This window comes from Mercenaria mercenaria, chromosome 3 (assembly GCF_021730395.1).
Source record: "Mercenaria mercenaria strain notata chromosome 3, MADL_Memer_1, whole genome shotgun sequence".
Taxonomy (NCBI): domain Eukaryota; kingdom Metazoa; phylum Mollusca; class Bivalvia; order Venerida; family Veneridae; genus Mercenaria; species Mercenaria mercenaria.
This window is the reverse complement of record NC_069363.1, coordinates 86,639,271-86,658,936: the sequence shown is the minus strand read 5'-3', so window position 1 is coordinate 86,658,936 and position 19,666 is coordinate 86,639,271. Positions and strand designations below refer to the sequence as shown.

At 33.1% G+C, this 19,666-nt stretch overlaps 2 protein-coding genes across 2 annotated transcripts; both read left to right on the top strand.

Annotated features, from left to right (window-relative positions):
• Positions 1-8,000: 8,000 nt before the first annotated feature.
• On the top strand, positions 8,001-9,970 carry LOC128555958 (sushi, von Willebrand factor type A, EGF and pentraxin domain-containing protein 1-like). Its single transcript, XM_053539810.1, has 3 exons — positions 8,001-8,583; positions 9,341-9,455; positions 9,775-9,970. The coding sequence occupies exons 1-3, from the start codon at positions 8,055-8,057 to the stop codon at positions 9,968-9,970; spliced, it is 840 nt and encodes a 279-aa protein (XP_053395785.1). The 5' UTR covers positions 8,001-8,054.
• Positions 9,971-11,441: 1,471 nt separating this feature from the next.
• Positions 11,442-19,666, top strand: LOC123524160 (receptor-type tyrosine-protein phosphatase kappa-like). The gene is made up of 16 exons (XM_053539164.1): positions 11,442-11,701; positions 11,851-11,938; positions 12,303-12,376; positions 12,901-12,937; positions 13,066-13,163; positions 13,387-13,509; positions 14,026-14,183; positions 14,545-14,680; positions 14,938-15,087; positions 15,523-15,622; positions 15,920-15,996; positions 16,188-16,319; positions 17,092-17,220; positions 17,523-17,668; positions 18,350-18,485; positions 18,739-19,666. The coding sequence occupies exons 1-16, from the start codon at positions 11,507-11,509 to the stop codon at positions 18,817-18,819; spliced, it is 1,860 nt and encodes a 619-aa protein (XP_053395139.1). The 5' UTR covers positions 11,442-11,506; the 3' UTR covers positions 18,820-19,666.

The following is a 19,666-nucleotide window of genomic DNA, read 5'->3' as shown; positions in this document are numbered from 1 at the left end:
TATATTCTACTCATGAAGTTACTCCGAAATTTCATTTCGATAATAAAAAAAGACAATTAAGCTGTCGAAAAACTCGTTATCATCTAGAACTGCTTACAATGAGAGAAAATGCGTTACTATGAAAATATAGGTCACGCGACATACATTTTAAAGCATATATTAGATTATGCAGACCTCTAGATATAAGAGTTAAACTGAAATACTAGTAAGCAGAAAAATTATTATTATTATACCAGATTTGTTTAGCGCCCTTTTCATATGTAATATACGTTCAAAGGCGCTTTACAATTAAACATGTGACACATCGCAGATATGTAGGAAAATAACAAAACATGACAAATGCAATCACAAAACTGAAACTGAACAATTTGATTAAACGCCTTTTTTATAAATGATATTTTCAATGGCGTTGTACATAATAATAAAAAATAACAGTTATTACAACAATATCATAAATGAACAATGATAATATTTACAGCCTTATTGAAACAAATAGCCATGACCGCACCCCCCACCCCTGAGGTCATTTTACCCCTATTGCAATGAGAATAGTTGCAAACAAAAATGTTAAACATCCATATTTTACCTCATCAATAGAGTGTCATGTACTTCAAAAATCGTGATCTTGTGTCTTTTTACACTTTGCGAGAAATTTCTAATTTTAGCGGAAATGTTGACTGACGGGTGTAATTTGAAGGGGTGTGACCACAATAGAAGAGTGTGACCAAATTTAGAACGGTGCGGCAAGAGCCATAAGGGTTTGTGCTAAAATGTTGATTGATGGTTGGGGGTTGAATAGAAGTTGTGTAATATAAAGTGATTTGGTCGAAAACTTATTGATAAATATCAAAGGGTTAAAGCAAACAATAAAACGAACGGAAATAAACGAAGGGTTGAATTTGAAAATGAGGGGACGAAGACAAATAAATGTAGCTAGCCACATGGCGTACACGGCCACACAATTCAAAGATGTTGCAAACCGGCGAACGGACGTGACGTCTACTGTAGATGACCAAAAGTAACGTCATTGGAGTGTTGCCAAGGTTATGCCACTTGGGTGGCAGCAAATGGGTGTGGCTTGAAGTAAAAACAACTTTTCCATTTCAACATTTCCCGTCCCACTCTAGATAAAACGTACTGCTAGTATTATACTGCTATAATGTCTTAAATATATTAGGCAATAAACCGTTTCAGTTTTAAATAAAACATGTTTGATGACATTATTTTTAATTCCAGTATCTATAATGTCTTAGATGATACATTAAAAACTATAAGAATGATTCAGTGGTTGAAGATACAGATCAATTTATCTCGATCGACAGTAACTGTTAAAGCGGCAACTTACCGCAAAACAGTTATCAGTAGAGTCAGATATATCCGTCCGAACCTTTCAGCTAGTGATAGAATCTTTTCCTTACACACTGTATTCTTCGCTTAGTAGAAGAAATAAAACAAAAGAAATGCTTTTCTTTTAGCACTATTCTGTTTCAGTATCGTTTGAATTTACGCATTCATTGATAAATATCAGCAGGTAAGTAATCTAATTTGTAAACTGAGTCTTTCCAGCTCCTGCATAATAATGCTGTTACTTGCGATTGTGCTGAAAATTGAATATAATGAGTATGAAATTTCAATGTACTTTGCATCTTTTTCTGCTTCTATGTTGCTGTATCTTCAGTGATTGGGTGGCTTGCATCCAGTGAAATGTTTGATTATTTTCTTCATGAATTTACATCAGACATTACCTGTCGTTCACCTGTAAAGTTTACCTACACTGGAGATCAATCATTGGATATAGGATATATACTGTATCGAAAAATAGAGGATTAGGGAAACTAGACCATGCGGCATGTAGAATTATAAACTTACACAATGTAGACACACAGAAGTAAACGAAGTGGTAAAAGTAAAGTAAATCCTAAACAAAATGGTGTGAAAATATACCCTAAGAAATGCAATCGGTGCATATATATAAGCGAACATGTATCCTGCATTACTCTGAACTGTAGATCTGTTGTGAACAAAGATGACTTTGTGGATCAATGCCTCAGAAATGAGAAAATATATTACGCTCTTTTGACTGAATCTGGGTACTTGTTCGAGAAACAACATCAGTGGACATAAATTGTCACACAAAAAAAACCCTCAAAAAGGTGATGGTGTTGGGACCGCTTGTAGAAACACGATCTATATGCGAAAGGGTAACTCACGGTACTGTTCGAAGCTTTGCATATGGTATTTGGAAACTCATTTTCAAAAATTTGACCATACACGTAGTGGGTGTGTATAGACCCGGTAACCAGTTCGTTGCGGAATTCTTTGACTGCACCTAAAACAGCTCACCACATTATGAAAATTTAATTACAATGGTACATTTCAATTTGCATATTAACAGTGACAATTAATTACTAGCTATTACTAACTTTAAGGACTCCCTAGTAGTAAAGGGCCTAGAACAACATGTTGATTTCAGTTCTCGTACAGGAGAACATAACTTGGATCTAGTCATAACTGAGTCACTTAATGGTTTTTATGTGAAGAAATTTGAGCCCAGACCATTTTTATCTTATCAAAGTGTTGTTTAGGTTCTCCTAGATGTTAAAAAATATACTATTATTATGTTATGTTGTAGGAGCGTATCGTTTAGAAACTTAAAAAAAATCAGAATCAGACTCAGAATCTTCCAGTGATTTAAGTGCAATACACTTTGCTTCACAGAATATCCAAAAGTTTGTAAATGAGTTTGAAGCGGCATTTGACACTATTCTGCTAGATGTCCTAAAATTACTGTATGGTTTCTGTGAAACACTTCTACTTAAGGTCTCGTAATTGTAAGGTTAATATCAGCAATGCATATGCGGTGTTCCCCAAGGCAGTATGCTGGAACTCTTTTTGCTGTCATTCCCAACTCAATATCAGTCTTCGGTTTTTCTGATGATCATTATAGCAAGTAAAAGCTTTCATCCCGCATCTGCTTCCATAGAATCACAAGCGGTCAGAGACCTCGAACGGTGCGAAGTTACAATCAATGACTAGAATTATAGAAACAAATTGAAAATGAAGACTTCGTAAACTGAATTTATTATGTTTGGAAGCAGACCTCAATACAAATTCGATTAAACTGATGAGGATGATATCAAACGTGAAAGCACAATTAGGTACATTAGTGCATTTCTTGGTGGGACCTTGAACTTTAAAGATAATGTAAATCGCAAATGTCGTCTGGCATGTTGAATTACCTACGAATTAAGAACATCCGGACATATTTAACCAAAGCAGCCGCTGAAATGTTAGTTTTATCTCTATTTATTTCACATCTGGATTACTGCAATGTCGTACTGTATGGTGATGCTGCCGGTGAGGTGCAAAATTTGACTTTTCCAAACAAGCATTGTATGACTTACATTGGTTGCCCGTGAAAGCAAGATTTAAGATACTTTCTTTCATGTGTAGCTGTCACATTGCCAGAGCACCTATGTATTTAACAGGACTGGTTATAGAATATGTTCCTAGTAGACAAGGTTTGAGATCGTCAGAATTCTGATTATCGTTATGTTTTTCCAAATGACAGACGTTTCTGTACTATTGATGGAATGAACTGCCGTTAGCATTACGCAAAATTAAATCACTTGATACATTAAAGATCCTTAAGACAACGTAATTTAGAGACTTCATGGCATTGTTTTAAGTTTTTTGATAATTCTTTTATAGTGCTAGTTTTTAATATTATGTGCGATTTTATTTTAATTTTGGTTATTTCTAAAAGTACGGAAAAATCTTGTTGTTGCTTGTAATAACTGAACCTTTAAACCTGTCCAGGGTTCGTATTCATAAAGCATCTTAAGTATAAGTATAAGAAATTGATTATTTACTTAAGTATTACTTAGGTAAGAAATTTATTTTACTTAAGTATATTTGTTATTCATAAAACAGCTTAATAAGTAATTCTCGGCTTTTATTGTGGACGAAAACATTAAACAAACAACATTAATTTCAGACAGATACAACATGCACAATCATGTTTAAAGTGTTTTATCTGAAAAACAACACTTTTATCGTACTCACGACGCCATTTTGTTTTCTGACTTAAGTCATTTCTTACGTATCTTAAGTTTAAGCTGTTTTATTAATAGGACTTAAGTTTTTACTTAGACTTAAGCTGAAATCACCACAAACTTAAGTAAAATCTTAAACTTAAGTCAAGACTTATACTTAAGATGCTTTATGAATACGGCCCCAGGTGTATATGTGATTTAACATAATAAAGTTAGTGCTTCTAATTGTACTGATTATTTTATAGACATTTAAGTAAAATTCCTAATTTTCTGGATTTGTTGTGTACCTCGGGCATATATTTTCGGTATTTGTTTTCTTAAACTTTGCGTTTTCACTAAAACGAATTAGTTACTTCAGGTAGTAACATACGCAAACTTAAACGTTATGTACTTTTCACTTTTTTCACTTTTTATATTCAGAAACCAAATTATGTACTCACCAATATTCATACGTAGGTGTTGCACTTTTAAAGTCAGACTATTCCAAAAGTATTCATGTATAAAGTAGAAGGTCAGATTGCTTGTTAAATAATTGACTTCCTTTTCTTTCTGCCATGAATTTATATATCCCAGAGGTTTGTTCTTATATCAACATATTCATTGGAAATGCGAAAACATATATGTTTAATACCAAATTATACTAAGATATTAGTGAAAGATGTTTCCCAAGCCTATGTAGGAGGAGAATGTTAAAAATTCACAAAGGAAATTCTTGACTTTCGTCTGTTTAGATTTACGCGAATGATATAAAATATCATTGTTTTTCATATTTCATATTCTATAGAATATCGTATTAAGTCTACGCATTCACGATTTGTGTGTGCTATTTAAATTCTTAGAATAGAATTGGAGATAATATGTGTCTGACAATAAGAAGAAACATGAAATACTGTGTTGAAATATATTGTGAAACATATATGTGTTAAATGTTGATTTTGTTCATAATTCCGATGTTTTATTCCGTTTGAAAACATTAGATTATTATAATAAAAACAGAACACGTTATATATTATACACTAAAGCAGAAAAAAAAAAAGCATTAAAGTTGTCCATTTCAAATGTACATTGTATATCATCTCTAAATCTGTTTGTTTTGTAATACAAATGAAGAGGTACAAGTTTACATAAAAGTGTGTTTGTAAATTATACCTTTATATCATTCCAGATTACAGGGATCGTCTCAAATATTTTATCATTTATGGCCAGAACAACAATGATTGCTTAAAGTGGTGCGAAGTTTACAACGATCGTTACATATCTGCTTACGAAAATGCTACTATTAGCATAGCGATAAACAACCGACAATCATATCATACAGTAGCCATTAACTTGCCAAAGATTGATGGTGTCCCCGACAGTGGAGGTTTTAGCTTGACACTGTGTGAAGTAAAGATTTTTGAAGGTACTATTTGTTCATATCTTATTTTGTTTTGTAGCAAATGTATTTTATGCCTCTTCCACAAATATCATTCCAACTTCATTATGATCATATCTGCAAACTTGTAGAACAATCAAAAACAAGTTAAAAAGGCGCGAAAACTTTTTTCAGATCAATTTTCATCTACAGTATTTTTACCCGTTTAGCAATATCATTACATTTACTTTCCTCAGATTTTGAATATCTGAAGATTTCGTGTTAAACAGTATTTGAATAACTTCGACTATTAAAGAATTTAAACATATATCTATACTTCTATAAACAAGCAGTTAGACAAACAAGAGAATTAGTAACATTTAATAGAACAGTTCGAACCCTTTTATTTAAAGTAAATTTATCATTGATTTTTTCCCTTCTAGCTCCACGGCCTGTCTGTAAAGTACCCGAGCCATCTGATAAAAGACATGTGGTTATTTACGAAACGACTGGTCTTTTAGTAAATGGAATGTATACTGCCGGAACAATTCTTCAATTTTCTTGTGACGACGGCTTCCTAATTAATGGATCAAACTTTGTCAAATGTTTAAGCGGAGGTGAATTTAATCAAACGCTTCCAGTATGTACAGGTAAAAGTTTAATGCTACTTTCACCTTATTCGGAACTCATACCGACACAGCTCCTACAGTATTTCCCGTGCATATTATTTGATAAGCCCATGTTTTTGTCTGCGAAACCAGCCACATGTAAACTAAACAAAACCGGTTCAAAACGACACAGGAATATATATGGGACCGTACAGTTTATTACCTCATTGGACACACGTGCGTATAAAAAAGTTTTTTTTCCGTATTTGGACGGTTCAAAAATGTCCCATGTTAATCATACGATAAGCCCGAAACGCGTGAAAATGTTCCGAATGTAAATCAGGTGAAGTAGGCGCTCTATGGACAGAGTTTGATTATGCGTCTTGAAATCAGGAATAGAAATATAATAGTCAGTGAATCATTTTAAAATAGATATAGAATAAAAACGTTATTTAACATTGAACTGCACAATACGAGATATATTAGGACTCGTACCCAGCCTAGCGGCTTGTCCAATATGTTTTTTTTTTCAGCTGGGTACTCGTCCAGTTATATCTCCGTATTGTACAGAACAATGTTGAATAACATAATAATGTTACATTTAACAGTGATCAGGATAAAGGAGTGACATACGTTTGATCTATTACAGTGCCATCACAGTTCAATAATTTACACCACATACATCTGCATTCGACGATGTTTCAACATCTGGCATCGAAATGAATATCTTTACAGGACAAAACAGTCCTTGGCATAGGCACTGACAAGTTGTATAGTCATGTTAAGATAATTATCTTGAAAACCTCTAACTGAACGTTTAACATTTTTTCCATTTATGGTTGACATGAATATGCCACATTTCCAACATACATTTTATAATAATCATGTACACATGTACAAATAAATATTTGCTTCAATTCAACAGATGACTTTTAAATAATGCACAATTAAATAGTTTGGTCAGCCGTGTGCCGAACCTTACAACTTGCAAATTGCTTATAGATATGTTGTTTTAAAATTATTTATTACGTCATTTTTTACAGATGCATGTAAAAATATAACGATTGATAACGGGCGTATGTATCCACAACAAACATTATACAGTTTAAATTCACATGCCATAATTGAATGCAGTGAAGGTTTTCTACCACAAATATAACATATTACATGTATGCATGGAGGGCACTGGAATCGCTATAAGCAATGCATACAAGCCCGAAACGCGTGAAAATGTTCCGAATGTAAATCGGGTGAAGTAGGCGCTCTATGGACAGAGTTTAATTATGCGTCTTGAAATCAGGAAGAGAAATATAATAGTCAGTGAATCATTTTAAAATAGATATAGAATAAAAACGTTATTTAACATTATACTGCACAATACGAGATATATTAGGACTCGTACCCAGCCTAGCGGCTCGTCCAATATGTTTTTTTCAGCTGGGTACTCGTCCAGTTATATTTCCGTATTGTACAGAACAATGTTGAATAACATAATAATGTTACATTTAACAGTGATCAGGATAAAGGAGTGACATACGTTTGATCTATTACAGTGCCATCACAGTTCAATAATTTACACCACATACATCTGCATTCGACGATGTTTCAACATCTGGCATCGAAATGAATATCTTTACAGGACAAAACAGTCCTTGGCATAGGCACTAACAAGTTGTATAGTCATGTTAAGATAATTATCTTGAAAACCTCTAACTGAACGTTTAACATTTTTTCCATTTATGGTTGACATGAATATGCCACATTTCCAACATACATTTTATAATAACCATGTACACATGTACAAATAAATATTTGCTTCAATTCAACAGATGACTTTTAAATAATGCGCAATTAAATAGTTTGGTCAGCCGTGTGCCGAACCTTACAACTTGTAAATTGCTTTTAGATGTGTTGTTTTAAAATTATTTATTACGTCATTTTTTACAGCTGCATGTAAACATATAACGATTGATAATGGGCGTATGTATCCGCAACACACATTATACAGTTTAAATTCACATGCCATAATTGAATGCAATGAAGGTTTTCTACCACAAATACAACATATTACATGTATGCATGGAGGGCACTGGAATCGCTATGAGCAATGCATACAAGTGTTATGTGATTATCCAGGACGACCAAACAATGGATATTACATTTCAAATTCAACTGGCAGTATACTTGAATTCTGCATCTCTACCGTTTGGTAGTACAATAACAGGAAGGTGTTACGAGGGATATGAAGGCAATGATAATGATAAAAGAGTTTGTCAAAGTAACAAGACATGGAGTGGGATACCATTAACATGCACGAAAAAAGGATGCCCTTTCCCAGGAGATCTCACAGACGGTTTATATCTTTTTAATAATGGAAGCCTGTATATGTCCGGTAATTCATTTTATAACACAACAATAGAAGTGAAGTGTAATAAAGGATATGTAGTACATGGAAGTAAAATTCTTAGATGTAGTTCAAACAAAACATGGAGCAAAGTATCTACATGCCAGAATGTGACATGCAATCTTCCCGAAAGACCTGTAAACAAAAGATTAGCTGTATGCAGTAAGTTTATAACGTTTGTTTATTTATATTCTGATGAATCGTTAAACCGCTTGTCACAAGTAAGATATAATAAAATGCACATTATCTAGATCAACCTGAAAGGCATTTGGCAAGCTTATATAGGTGGGCCGGTTGTCTAGTGGTAACACGCCTGACTGTCAATGCAGAGGTCCAGGGTTCGAATCCCGGTCCAGGCACTGAAAATTTCTGAGATGCTCTTAAGTGTCTCCCACCTAACTGTATTGTACTGGTTCTTCCCAGGAAATACGGCTTCGCGTGTATCGGTGCTATACATCGGGCACGTTAAAGAACCAGCCTGTCTATTCGCAAAGAGCTAGGCTAAGTTAGCCGGACAGACCTGTATCTAAAATGATTTATCTTTATCTCTTCTGGGGACTTTATCTCACTCTATCCCCTCTGGTCAGATCACTCTCTGTGTCTGTACTAGCAGACTGAGGATGAATTTCGCACCCACTGTGGCTGCGTTTGCTATATGTAAAGCGCCTTTGAACGTGTTTTATCATGAAAATGGCGCTATATAAATCTGGTTTAATAATAATTTTTCTTACAGGGTTCAAAATATGAAATTGTGGCGAGTGTTACCTTGACATTATCATACAAATACTGCACGTGACCCTGAGACTTAAGGGAAACATTTTTACTTAGGTCAGTGAGTTTGTTAAGTCATGAACGCAAGTCCATTAAACTTACCTTACACAGTTGCATTAATTATGATTATGTGTTTTGACACTTTCAGTTTCAAGAGAAGCAACAGCTGAAGCAAGCCAAGCGGGTCTTATCGGTGGTATAACTGCCCCTCTTGTGTGCCTACTCTTGGTTTCTTTAGTGGTTGTTTTCTTTATCCGTCGCAGGTAAAGCCATGAACTGCCATAAAAATAGTGCATATATATTAAGTATTGCGTATTTTTGTTTTACGCTTAATGAATTATTTCAAGAATTTTAGATTCTACAGCTAAATTTTTCATACCGTGTTAGTCTGTTTTCTCAGCTTCTTCAACTATATGTACTTAGAATCAAATAAGCTCTTCATAAATATAGTACACATTGTATGGGGAAAATGAAACCTTTAAACCTTAGTACAGTTTCTGCTTAAACACATATCGCTTTTACTGTAAACCTTTACACAAATGTTTTCAAAATTAATTTCACTATAAATAATGTATTTCAAAGGCGGCAGAGTCGTCAGAACAAAGGAGAAAAACATAAACGGCAGGCAAACTTAACGAAACGTGACAACGATTCAAACAGAATTATGAGAGGCCAGAGTGATGGAGATTATGCTGAGATTACGGAGGCACGTCCGCCATATTCATCCGGTATAAAACTTCTAATAAGTCTTCGGAGGCCTTCCTGGCCGTATGGTTAAGATCGCTGAATGAAATATTATTGCGTATGGAATGCCGGCGGTTCTATTCTTGTAGCCACTTGTGCTCGAAAAAATGACTAGAGACGCACGTTTGGTTTTCCCCTTCAAAGATATAAAGTGGTCATAAAGTTACTTAAAACTCAACCAATCAAACACAACTAAGACATGTATTGTTTTGTCTTATATTTCACTTTTTACAACGTATCAGCACTACTTTGATGACTTTGAAACACTTTGATATCTGATTTGAATAAAGCACATTCTATTTCTTAAACTGATATTATACTTTCAATATTATTTATAATTATATAATAAGAAGCAATCAATATGCAAAATAAAAAATAACATTTACAATGAATATATGAATGAAACTTACGCCTTACCAAATGCGACCGATGAAAAATGTTATGTTAACTTAAGTTCGACTGTACGAAGATTAGGTAAAGTCGTTTTGCACTCGCCCATTAACCCGATTTATTTACTGTGATGAATTAACTTGCAATACATAGGTTTCATAATTCTATTTGCATTCTTTTACAAAAATATGCCCCTATTTCGACTTTGCAAGTTTTGGTTAAGGTTTTGAATGTAAGCATTATCTGCGTACACACTAATTGGAATGGATTGATACTTCACATACCTGTTCACTGTGATGATCTGACACGAAGTGCACATGTTTCATAACTCTACTTTGCATTGTTACAAAATTATGCACGTGTACACTGTGATGACCTGAAATGCATGACATAGTTTCTTTACCTTTATTTAACATTAAAAAATATGCCTTTTATTCGACTAAGCAAGTTTTGGTACATTTTTTGTATGTAAGCCGGTACATGTATTAATGGGAATTGACTGACGTTTCATACACTTGTTCACTGGGATGATCGGACCTTCACTGCACAGGTCCCAAAACTCTGTATTGCATCAGCAAAAACTCTTGCTCCATTTTCGACTCTAGTGTTCATTCAGTTAATTTTCTTTAGTGACAAGGCTATTAAATAGTTGAGCATTCCTGTCCACTAACAGCTCCTGTCATCTGAGGTATTGGTGTTAACAAAAAGAAGCTGAAAGTAAAGAATATATTTCAATGTTAATACGTATCGAAACAATGACATGCTGTATCTAAAACTTAAATGTCTAAATGTCTTATTCAATGTTTACTTTTCTTTCAAATAACAGTGTGTTTTATTACTTTCTACATTTCCGTATGTTATACAATTGGCCTGATCCATTTTACAAGGTATGGGGATTGATGAGCTTGACAAGTATATTAGAAGACCTAATAAGGCATAGATAGTGAAATTATTAATCTTTCCTCACGACTCTGCTTTCTTCTGTTATCAGATATACACCACAATTGAATTTAGTAATTCAGTGTTCTTGTATCTAGTGTTCAGTAACATCTTAATGACTGAAACAATTCTTGAAGGGGAAATATATTTGTAACCACACTGATACTTTATTTTTGTCTTATTTTAAGGAAATACATCGTCACATATAGGCATAAAGAAAGAAAGCCAGTCTGCAGATACTATGTACAGTTTGGCAAAAGATGACGAGACAGAGAAACCTTCCTTTTCAAGTTCTATTTCACTGCAATCTCAAAATGCTTACTACAGTTTTACAAATGTAGACAAAGTTCCAAAGACTGCAATTCCAGTGAAAGATCTTCCAGATCTAGTTCTAACGGGAGATGTCGCCAAAAACAAATTTGAAAAAGAATTTCAGGTATTATTATTGCATTCAACATTTGTCTGAAATAAAATTGCAAGACGGCTGTAATTCTATTATGTACGACATATATAGTATTGGTAACTGCCAATGATTTAGAAATTTATTAAAGATGCTATTAACTACTTGAATTAATACTGTTATAGAATCTCCCACAAGGCATGGTAGAAGAACACAAAGAGGCACGGAGAAGACATAACATTGAAAAGAACCGATACAGGAACCTATACGCTTGTAAGTGTGCAAGAGATGATATTTGTGAGTTGAATCATTATAAAGAGTGAAACTTATGCCAGATCTTATGACAAACACTGAACATAACCAGAGTACCTTATGTATTATTTATTACATAAGGATATAAGAAGTAGATAATTTGTCAATTAGCTAGACATTTTAGCAGGTGGTAAGGCAATACCATGTTTAAGTAATTATGATCGTCTGTCAAATATTTTCTTAATATAGCATTTCCATGTGAGATACAAAAACTGTCAGAAATATCTTCCGTTTACCTTTATATTTTTGTTGCTACAGAGTAAATGATGAATGTAACTATTACAAAGTAAACTTTTAGAAATGATATGTTTTGTATTTGATTTAGATGACAACACGCGGGTTGTTTTGGACACTGACGACAATTCGCAGTCCGATTACATCAACGCCTGTTATGTGCATGTAAGCTTTTGTTAAATTGCAGCATATATATTGCTGAATAGTATTACAAAAAGTAAGAAATAAAATTTATAAAATGATAAGCGATTACCTCTGTAATGTGAAGAATACTTGCTTTCCGTCATTGATACAATTTATGTCTTACGTGTATACCTAATGTTGCAAATAATTATGCATACAATAAAAAACGTATTTGTGTATTTGCACTTACAATTTAAATATGTAGCAAACTCATTAACTTTATTTCATGAAATAAAACCAGAAGTATATGCCAGCTACAGTGGGTACGCACGTTGTTATTAAATTACTAAATTTCTTTATGTAGGTAAAAACGTTATATCCTGATATGTCATTCTGACTTTTTTTAGCGTAACAGTTAACACGTCAGGCTTCATTACAATGTTTCATTACTGTCAGAGTTTACAAAAAACGTGGGTTAGACCTCAAAATTCTTCTTTGAGTGTTAAAAACTGTTATACAATATATATCATATTATATTTCATATCAAAATAATTATATTATTTCAGGGATTCAAGAAACCCAAACAATACGTTGCATCCCAAGGTTTGTTTCACAATAAATACAATTATTCCTCTTTATAGATTTAAAGAAAGTAGAGATGCATTTGAAATTAATGAATATACGTTTCTTTAAAATTTATGTAAAGATACATTTATTTTGTTCTGTTTTAGGACCAACAAAAGACATATTGACAGATTTTTGGAGAATGATATGGCAAATAGAGTGTAGCAAAGTTGTTATGCTTACAAATACCGTAGAGGAAGGAAAAGTACGTTGTTAAGATCCAATCTACATACAGTTAAATTTAGCAACTGTTATTTATGGACTGTGATGCTTAAACGATATGAATATCTTATAAATATTAGATAGTTCAACACATATATTTTGAAGCTTAATTACATGAATAATATTTTTACAAACAGTTTGTTCATAAATATTTGTCATTTGAAGCAAGTAGATACATGTATGATAAAACGTTTGTTTTATTCCAGACCAAGTGTGAGCAGTACTGGCCGGTAGAAGGAAGCACAACCTCGTATGGTGGAATAACAGTGGACACAGAGAACACTGAGAATTTCTCACAGTTTGTGATACGAACATTTAAAATACGAAACGTACAACTTTATTCATTTAATCTTGCTTTAGATATGACTTTTTAAACTGAGTTGTTTTCATTTGGGTATGAAATGAATAGATTTGTTACAAATGTGAACGGATACATACACGGTTATTCTAAACATATCAAACTGAGCTAAATTCTCAATTCCTACACATTTTCGTTTCTTTACTTTATCATGCACATTGCCATAATTGTTACAGTTTTGCCTACGTTTAAATCCCACCAAGGACTACAATTGGCATCAGCAGCTAATATTTAAACATGTAGTTTCAAATCACGCTATTTAACGTCCGATTAAATACACGTTTTCTGTATAGCGGCGTGACGTATTTTACCACGTATAGTCATTTAAGACTTGGAGTGCAGTTGCAGTTGTATGAAAATCAGTATTAATAATATAAAGGAGATGCTTAAAATTATTTTCTTAATGAAGTTTATTTCCATGTAGTTTATGTATGTAGCTGCAGATCATATACAATGCAGAGAATTTCCAAATATGTATAATTTTAAGGAAACTTCAACCCGGAAGTCAAAGACAATAACCCAGTTTCATTTCACGGCGTGGCCAGACAGAGGAGTTCCGAAATATACTTCGTCGCTTGTGCAGTTCCTTAACAAAGTAAAATATGCTCCAGTTCATGGGAAAGGACCAATCGTAGTACATTGCAGGTTACAATTATAGTTGATTTTAGATGAAGTAGACAACAGCGTATTTCATTTCAAAAAATACAAATTAGAGTGTTTTTGTGTTTTTTTCATATTGTTTTGTTTGCAAAAGTCGGATTTAATGTTTCACCGTAATGAACGCATAATAATATGACATGTATAATAATCGCTTTTGAATCTCGAACCTATGCTAGCACTGAACGTTTACATTACATTGTTTCTTTTTTATATTTCGGAATCTTAATCATTGCAATTTTGTACCATTTAGCAAAGTATGCAGTTAATTTTGTACGTTTATTCTATTGTCATAAACGCGATACTATTTATAACATTGCCGTTATTTTTAATTGTATTATAATGACAGTGCCGGTGTAGGAAGGACTGGCACATTTATAGCACTAGATTATCTGACTGAACAAGGCAAAACAATGGGTTTCGTTGATGTTTTTGGCACTTTGACATCCATGAGAACACAAAGAGTTAGTCTAGTACAAACGCTGGTAAGAACTGTTCTGTTGAATATGACAGTTTTGAGTCTATTACAAACACTGTTATACTTTTATTACACTATTTCTTATGTGCTATTGTATATATCAAATAAAAATAAAAACATTATACATGAAAAGTTAACAGTAAAACGTAATTAACAGAAAAGATCTACATCGAAGAAAATCTTTTAAATTTCTAAATAATGATCATTAAGAAACAAGTTTTGTGTTTTCTTCAAAGAGAATAAAATGTTTAATGATGATTGCAGGAGCAGTACATATTTGTGCATCAATCACTGATCGAATCTTTGATGTTACCAACATCTGCACTACCTGCAGCACAGTTTCCGAAAGCATACCAGGAGTTGCTTCACATGGACAGGAAAAAGAAAAAACGGAAAATATATGTTGAATTTGAGGTTAATATTTACTTATAGGCAACCGAAACATGGGTATATTTGGATAACGTTGATTGTAGGTGCCAGATGTTTCTTTCGGGGCAATCTGGATCTGAATATTTAATATGAACATTTGTCAGAATTAATAAACTTAACTCGTGTATAATATTTCTATATTTAATCATCACATTCCTATACACAATCAAAATCGTACATGCGACCATTTGTATTAAGCGACTTTTCTATTAAATACCCATTTCAAATCCCTTCAGAACGTTTTCACTATATAGATAAATGCTGCTAAACACCCTTTCAGTATGCGACCAGCGGCCACCAAAAGTATGTCTCGATCTGCAAAGATATATCTATTAAGAATTCGCGTTTTCATTGAAAAAGAGTTAAATGCTAATCAGTTGTCCATTTGTGTTTAATATATTAAAAAAAACTATTTTTCAGACATTGAAAAAGGTGTCTCCAGTGGCAGATGAATGTGAATATGTGTCAGCAAAGCTTGTTAGAAATAGACAGAAGAATAGATATTCTAACGTACTTCCAGGTATATGTTCTTTTTTCGAAATGCGAAAAAGTCTTAACATGCTACCAAATAAAATGAAGGCTAAACTGCGTCATGCAAAGCATATTTTATTTTACTTAACATCCTGAAGTATTGAAAAACAAAATGTTAAATGATAAGAACAAGTTTCCGAATTACTTTATTATCTTTTAACAAATAGCATTAATGAATTCAGTTTAATACATCTGGAATTTTCCAACCGGTCTATGCCCAAAGAAGATGATAACTACTTCCTTTTTAAAGGCATAGCAACTAAAGAACGACAATCTCTTATTACAGTTGAAGAGTTCATGCCCTCATTGATGTCAAACAGTTATGACGGAGCCAGTCGTTACATCAATGCTGTCTTCCTATCGGTAACTCTTTTTTTAAGTATCTAAAGTGACCTAAACAGAAATTAACTTGACATGCGACGTAACTTCATCTTTATTCTTATATTTTTATTTGTAAGTATAATTCGTTAATTAGAAATGAACATATACACTAACCATTATGTTATGAACTAGTAGAATACTTGTTGTAAAGAGTTCATCAATGTATTATTTAGAGTTATAAAGAACGAAAGGCATTCATCATAACTCAGGCACCTCTTGAATCAACGAGAGATGACTTTTGGGGTCTTGTGTGGGAACATGATGTTCATACTATAGTCATGATGAACAACATTTCAGAAACTACGGTAAGCTACTAGTATGGCCTGAGCTATCAACACTTGATTCTTTAAATCTGTTGAAAGTGCACATGTACATGAATAATATATTTATTCCCAGTAATTAGCCAATATTCCCAATAACAAGCCGTTCCTATGTATAATTTCGATTGCAACATAGTGTCTGTTAGTAATGTGCTGAGTTCTGCCATTTCACGTTTTCGCCCCGCGACCCGTCGAGCGAAAACACGAGAATTAACAAGTTAAAATGAAGTGAGCGCGGGTCGAAAACTCGCTAATTATCGTGTTTTCGCCCCGCGCTCCTGCTAAATAGCGAGTATCCGCCATTTTAACTAGTTAATTCTCGTGTTTTCACTCGATGGAGTCGCGGGGCGAAAACGCGAAATGACAGAAATTAGCCACCACAGTGTTTTGTTTTATTGATATGGAGGCCTTTTTTGTATGGTTTATAATGCGTTGGTCGCTTAGATGTGCAATGTTGATATATTATGAAAACACCATGCATTGATTCGTGGTTTCGTTTTTGCATTATAATCAGTTTTGGCCATTTAGATGTGCTATGTTAATGTATGTTTTTTTTTCAGCCAATTTCAGATCTTGGTTTATGGTTTTGAATGGATGTGGTGGACTTTGTCTATAAGGCTCCGTGGCGTCAAATTTGTCCTTCTAAATACAGCACGCTTTGTGGCCAAACATATGTACTTGGAAGAATTATACTTTTATACTAAGCTCTGTTATGCTGTTACTAGAAAAGCAGAATAAAACTAAAATTACATTCCAGGATTCTGAGAGGTACTGGCCAGATAATGATGAAACAACTGCATTTGAAAACATTGAAATAACCAACGATGGAAGTGAAGAAATAAACGACCATCAAGTGGTATCTTTGTCAGTAAAGAAATATAAAATGGTAAGACAATGTAATGGTAAGACAACGAAATAGCAAGACAATGGGCTATAAGCTAGTTTTCTATTAATTTCTAGTGTTTTGAGTTTTAAAGTTTTCGGACAGACAGAATGGCAAGACAACATTTTATCAGCAACGATTCAAGGCGGTACAATATTTAACAGTATGCATCGTGTAATTTAAATGCAGAAATGGTGTTTGAACTGGATAGATAAGCAAATATTTTTAAAACTGACACTAACAACGGAAAATTATTATAATGATTTAATATGTATTTTATAATTATATCCTCTGAACTGATACAGACAAGAAAGGTCAAGCAAATCAGATGTGGAAGATGGTCGCCAAAGCATAACTTGCCAGACTCGCCTGAAGTTATACTAGATCTTATGGAACTTGTTCAAGCATCGCAACAACAGTCAGGGAACCATACAATTCTTGTACATTGCATGTACGCTTACATGTTTCTTTATATTTTACGTGATGAAATGAACGCACTCGGTACAAAGTTTAATTGTTGGAAATGCATATTTACAAATTGAACAGTTTGTAAAAATAAATAAAGCAATATATCTGTACTATATTGAAAATGGTATAAGATACTTGAAAGTATGAAATCAGAACCATTTGTAAAACACAAAAACATCACTTCAGAGTTTTCTTGTGTTATATCAAGAATAGAATAGTTCAAAATTATGAACACACAGATAATTTGACGGTATTGAATTTTACAAGATCGCAAAATTCCACAGATATCAGGAGTGTGATTTCACTGAAACGAAACTTTTGCAAACGTATTTCTTATTCAAGGGCTAGGGAGTAATAAACGAACTTTTAAAATCCTTATTATAGTAATGACATTTCTTACATTTTGTTGACATACGTAGTTCATGAAATAGTTCCCGAAGATAGATAAGTTCTTGCCTTCACGCCATGTGTGCACAATTTTCGTAATTTTGTTAACCTGACCTACACACGCCATGTTAGGGTAATACATGGTAACTATTACAAAGTATCACATTTCAGTTTTTTTTCAACTTTACTTATAAGAGTAATTAGAGCGATATCATTGATTAGTACTGATTATAGCAAGAATATCGGTTTTAGATTACACAGTTTCTTGCTATTACAGGAATGGGGCAGACAAAAGTGGACTGTATTGTGTGATATCAGCAGTAATAGAACGCTTGAAGATTGAGCAAGATGTTGCAATCTCGCAGGTAATTGAAGAAATGAGGAACGCTAGGGAACAGATTATACCTTCTGTTGTAAGTAATATATATGGTGTTTATATGAATTTTTAATAACTAATTACACGTTGTTAGGAAAAGTAATATATGTACACAACTAGAAACAGTAAAATTTCATCAACTCAATCATGGTGTCTTTTGTAAATGAATTCGTTTTTTCTTCTTACAGTAAATACAAACTGAATATTTTCATACATGAAAATACAATACATGGGAAACAACTTCAGTTTGATTTCTGATTTGAATCAATAAGAAATGTTTGTTTTTGTAGGAGCAGTACCAGTTTTGCCATAAAGCTGTCCTTGCTTTTATACAGCAGTACGATACGTACTCAAACTTTACCGTGTGTTAGGTCATCAGCTGATGAAAAATAATGACTGGAGGAACTTCTGAAGTATTTGTAGTGAATAGAAATACAGTTTGTCATTCACTTTATGCCTGTGCTGTTTTATACAAAGAAACAATTAATGTACATATCATATATTTCCTACTTTTTATAATCATCTTTGTGTGAAATCGATTTAATGTATAATCTGACTGTCGTATTCTTATATGATATTATCAGACATTTAATGCCTTTAAATGTGTGTCATGACTGTGTAATGATATAACCACAGTTTTACGTTTGCAATTTTGCCTTGGTGTTTTACCATATGTTCCGTTCATATGCTGATTTTTGGAAATTATAAGATGCAAAATTGTCTGCTACGTACATATAACTCTAACTCGTTGATTTTTAAATGAATACGTTCTGTTCATTGTAGTAAAATACATGTCACTGACGTTATCATGACGTAGAATTATTGCTGTTAGTGCAGTTTTAAGTCAATCAAGTTCCGGGACTTAAATGTGCGTCATAGCTATCAAACTGTAAGATTTTATAATAATGAAACTTAGTGATCCTACGAAAATTGCCGAATTTTCGACAGTATTTCAACAAGAGCAATTTGACAACTTAACTATGTGTATTCCCTGTTTGTTTAGTTTTTGTATTTTGTAATTTATATGTTACAAAAATAATATACGCGGAAAAAAGACTTTAACTTTGTACTAAAAAAGGTGTTTAATTTATTTCGTAACATGTAAATAATCTTTCATGATATCATACAATGTAAATTTTCTCATTTTAGATATTGCTTTTTGTTATTGCAAAATATACATTATTTCTTACCTTCCAAATAAATGCTATTTCTTAGTAA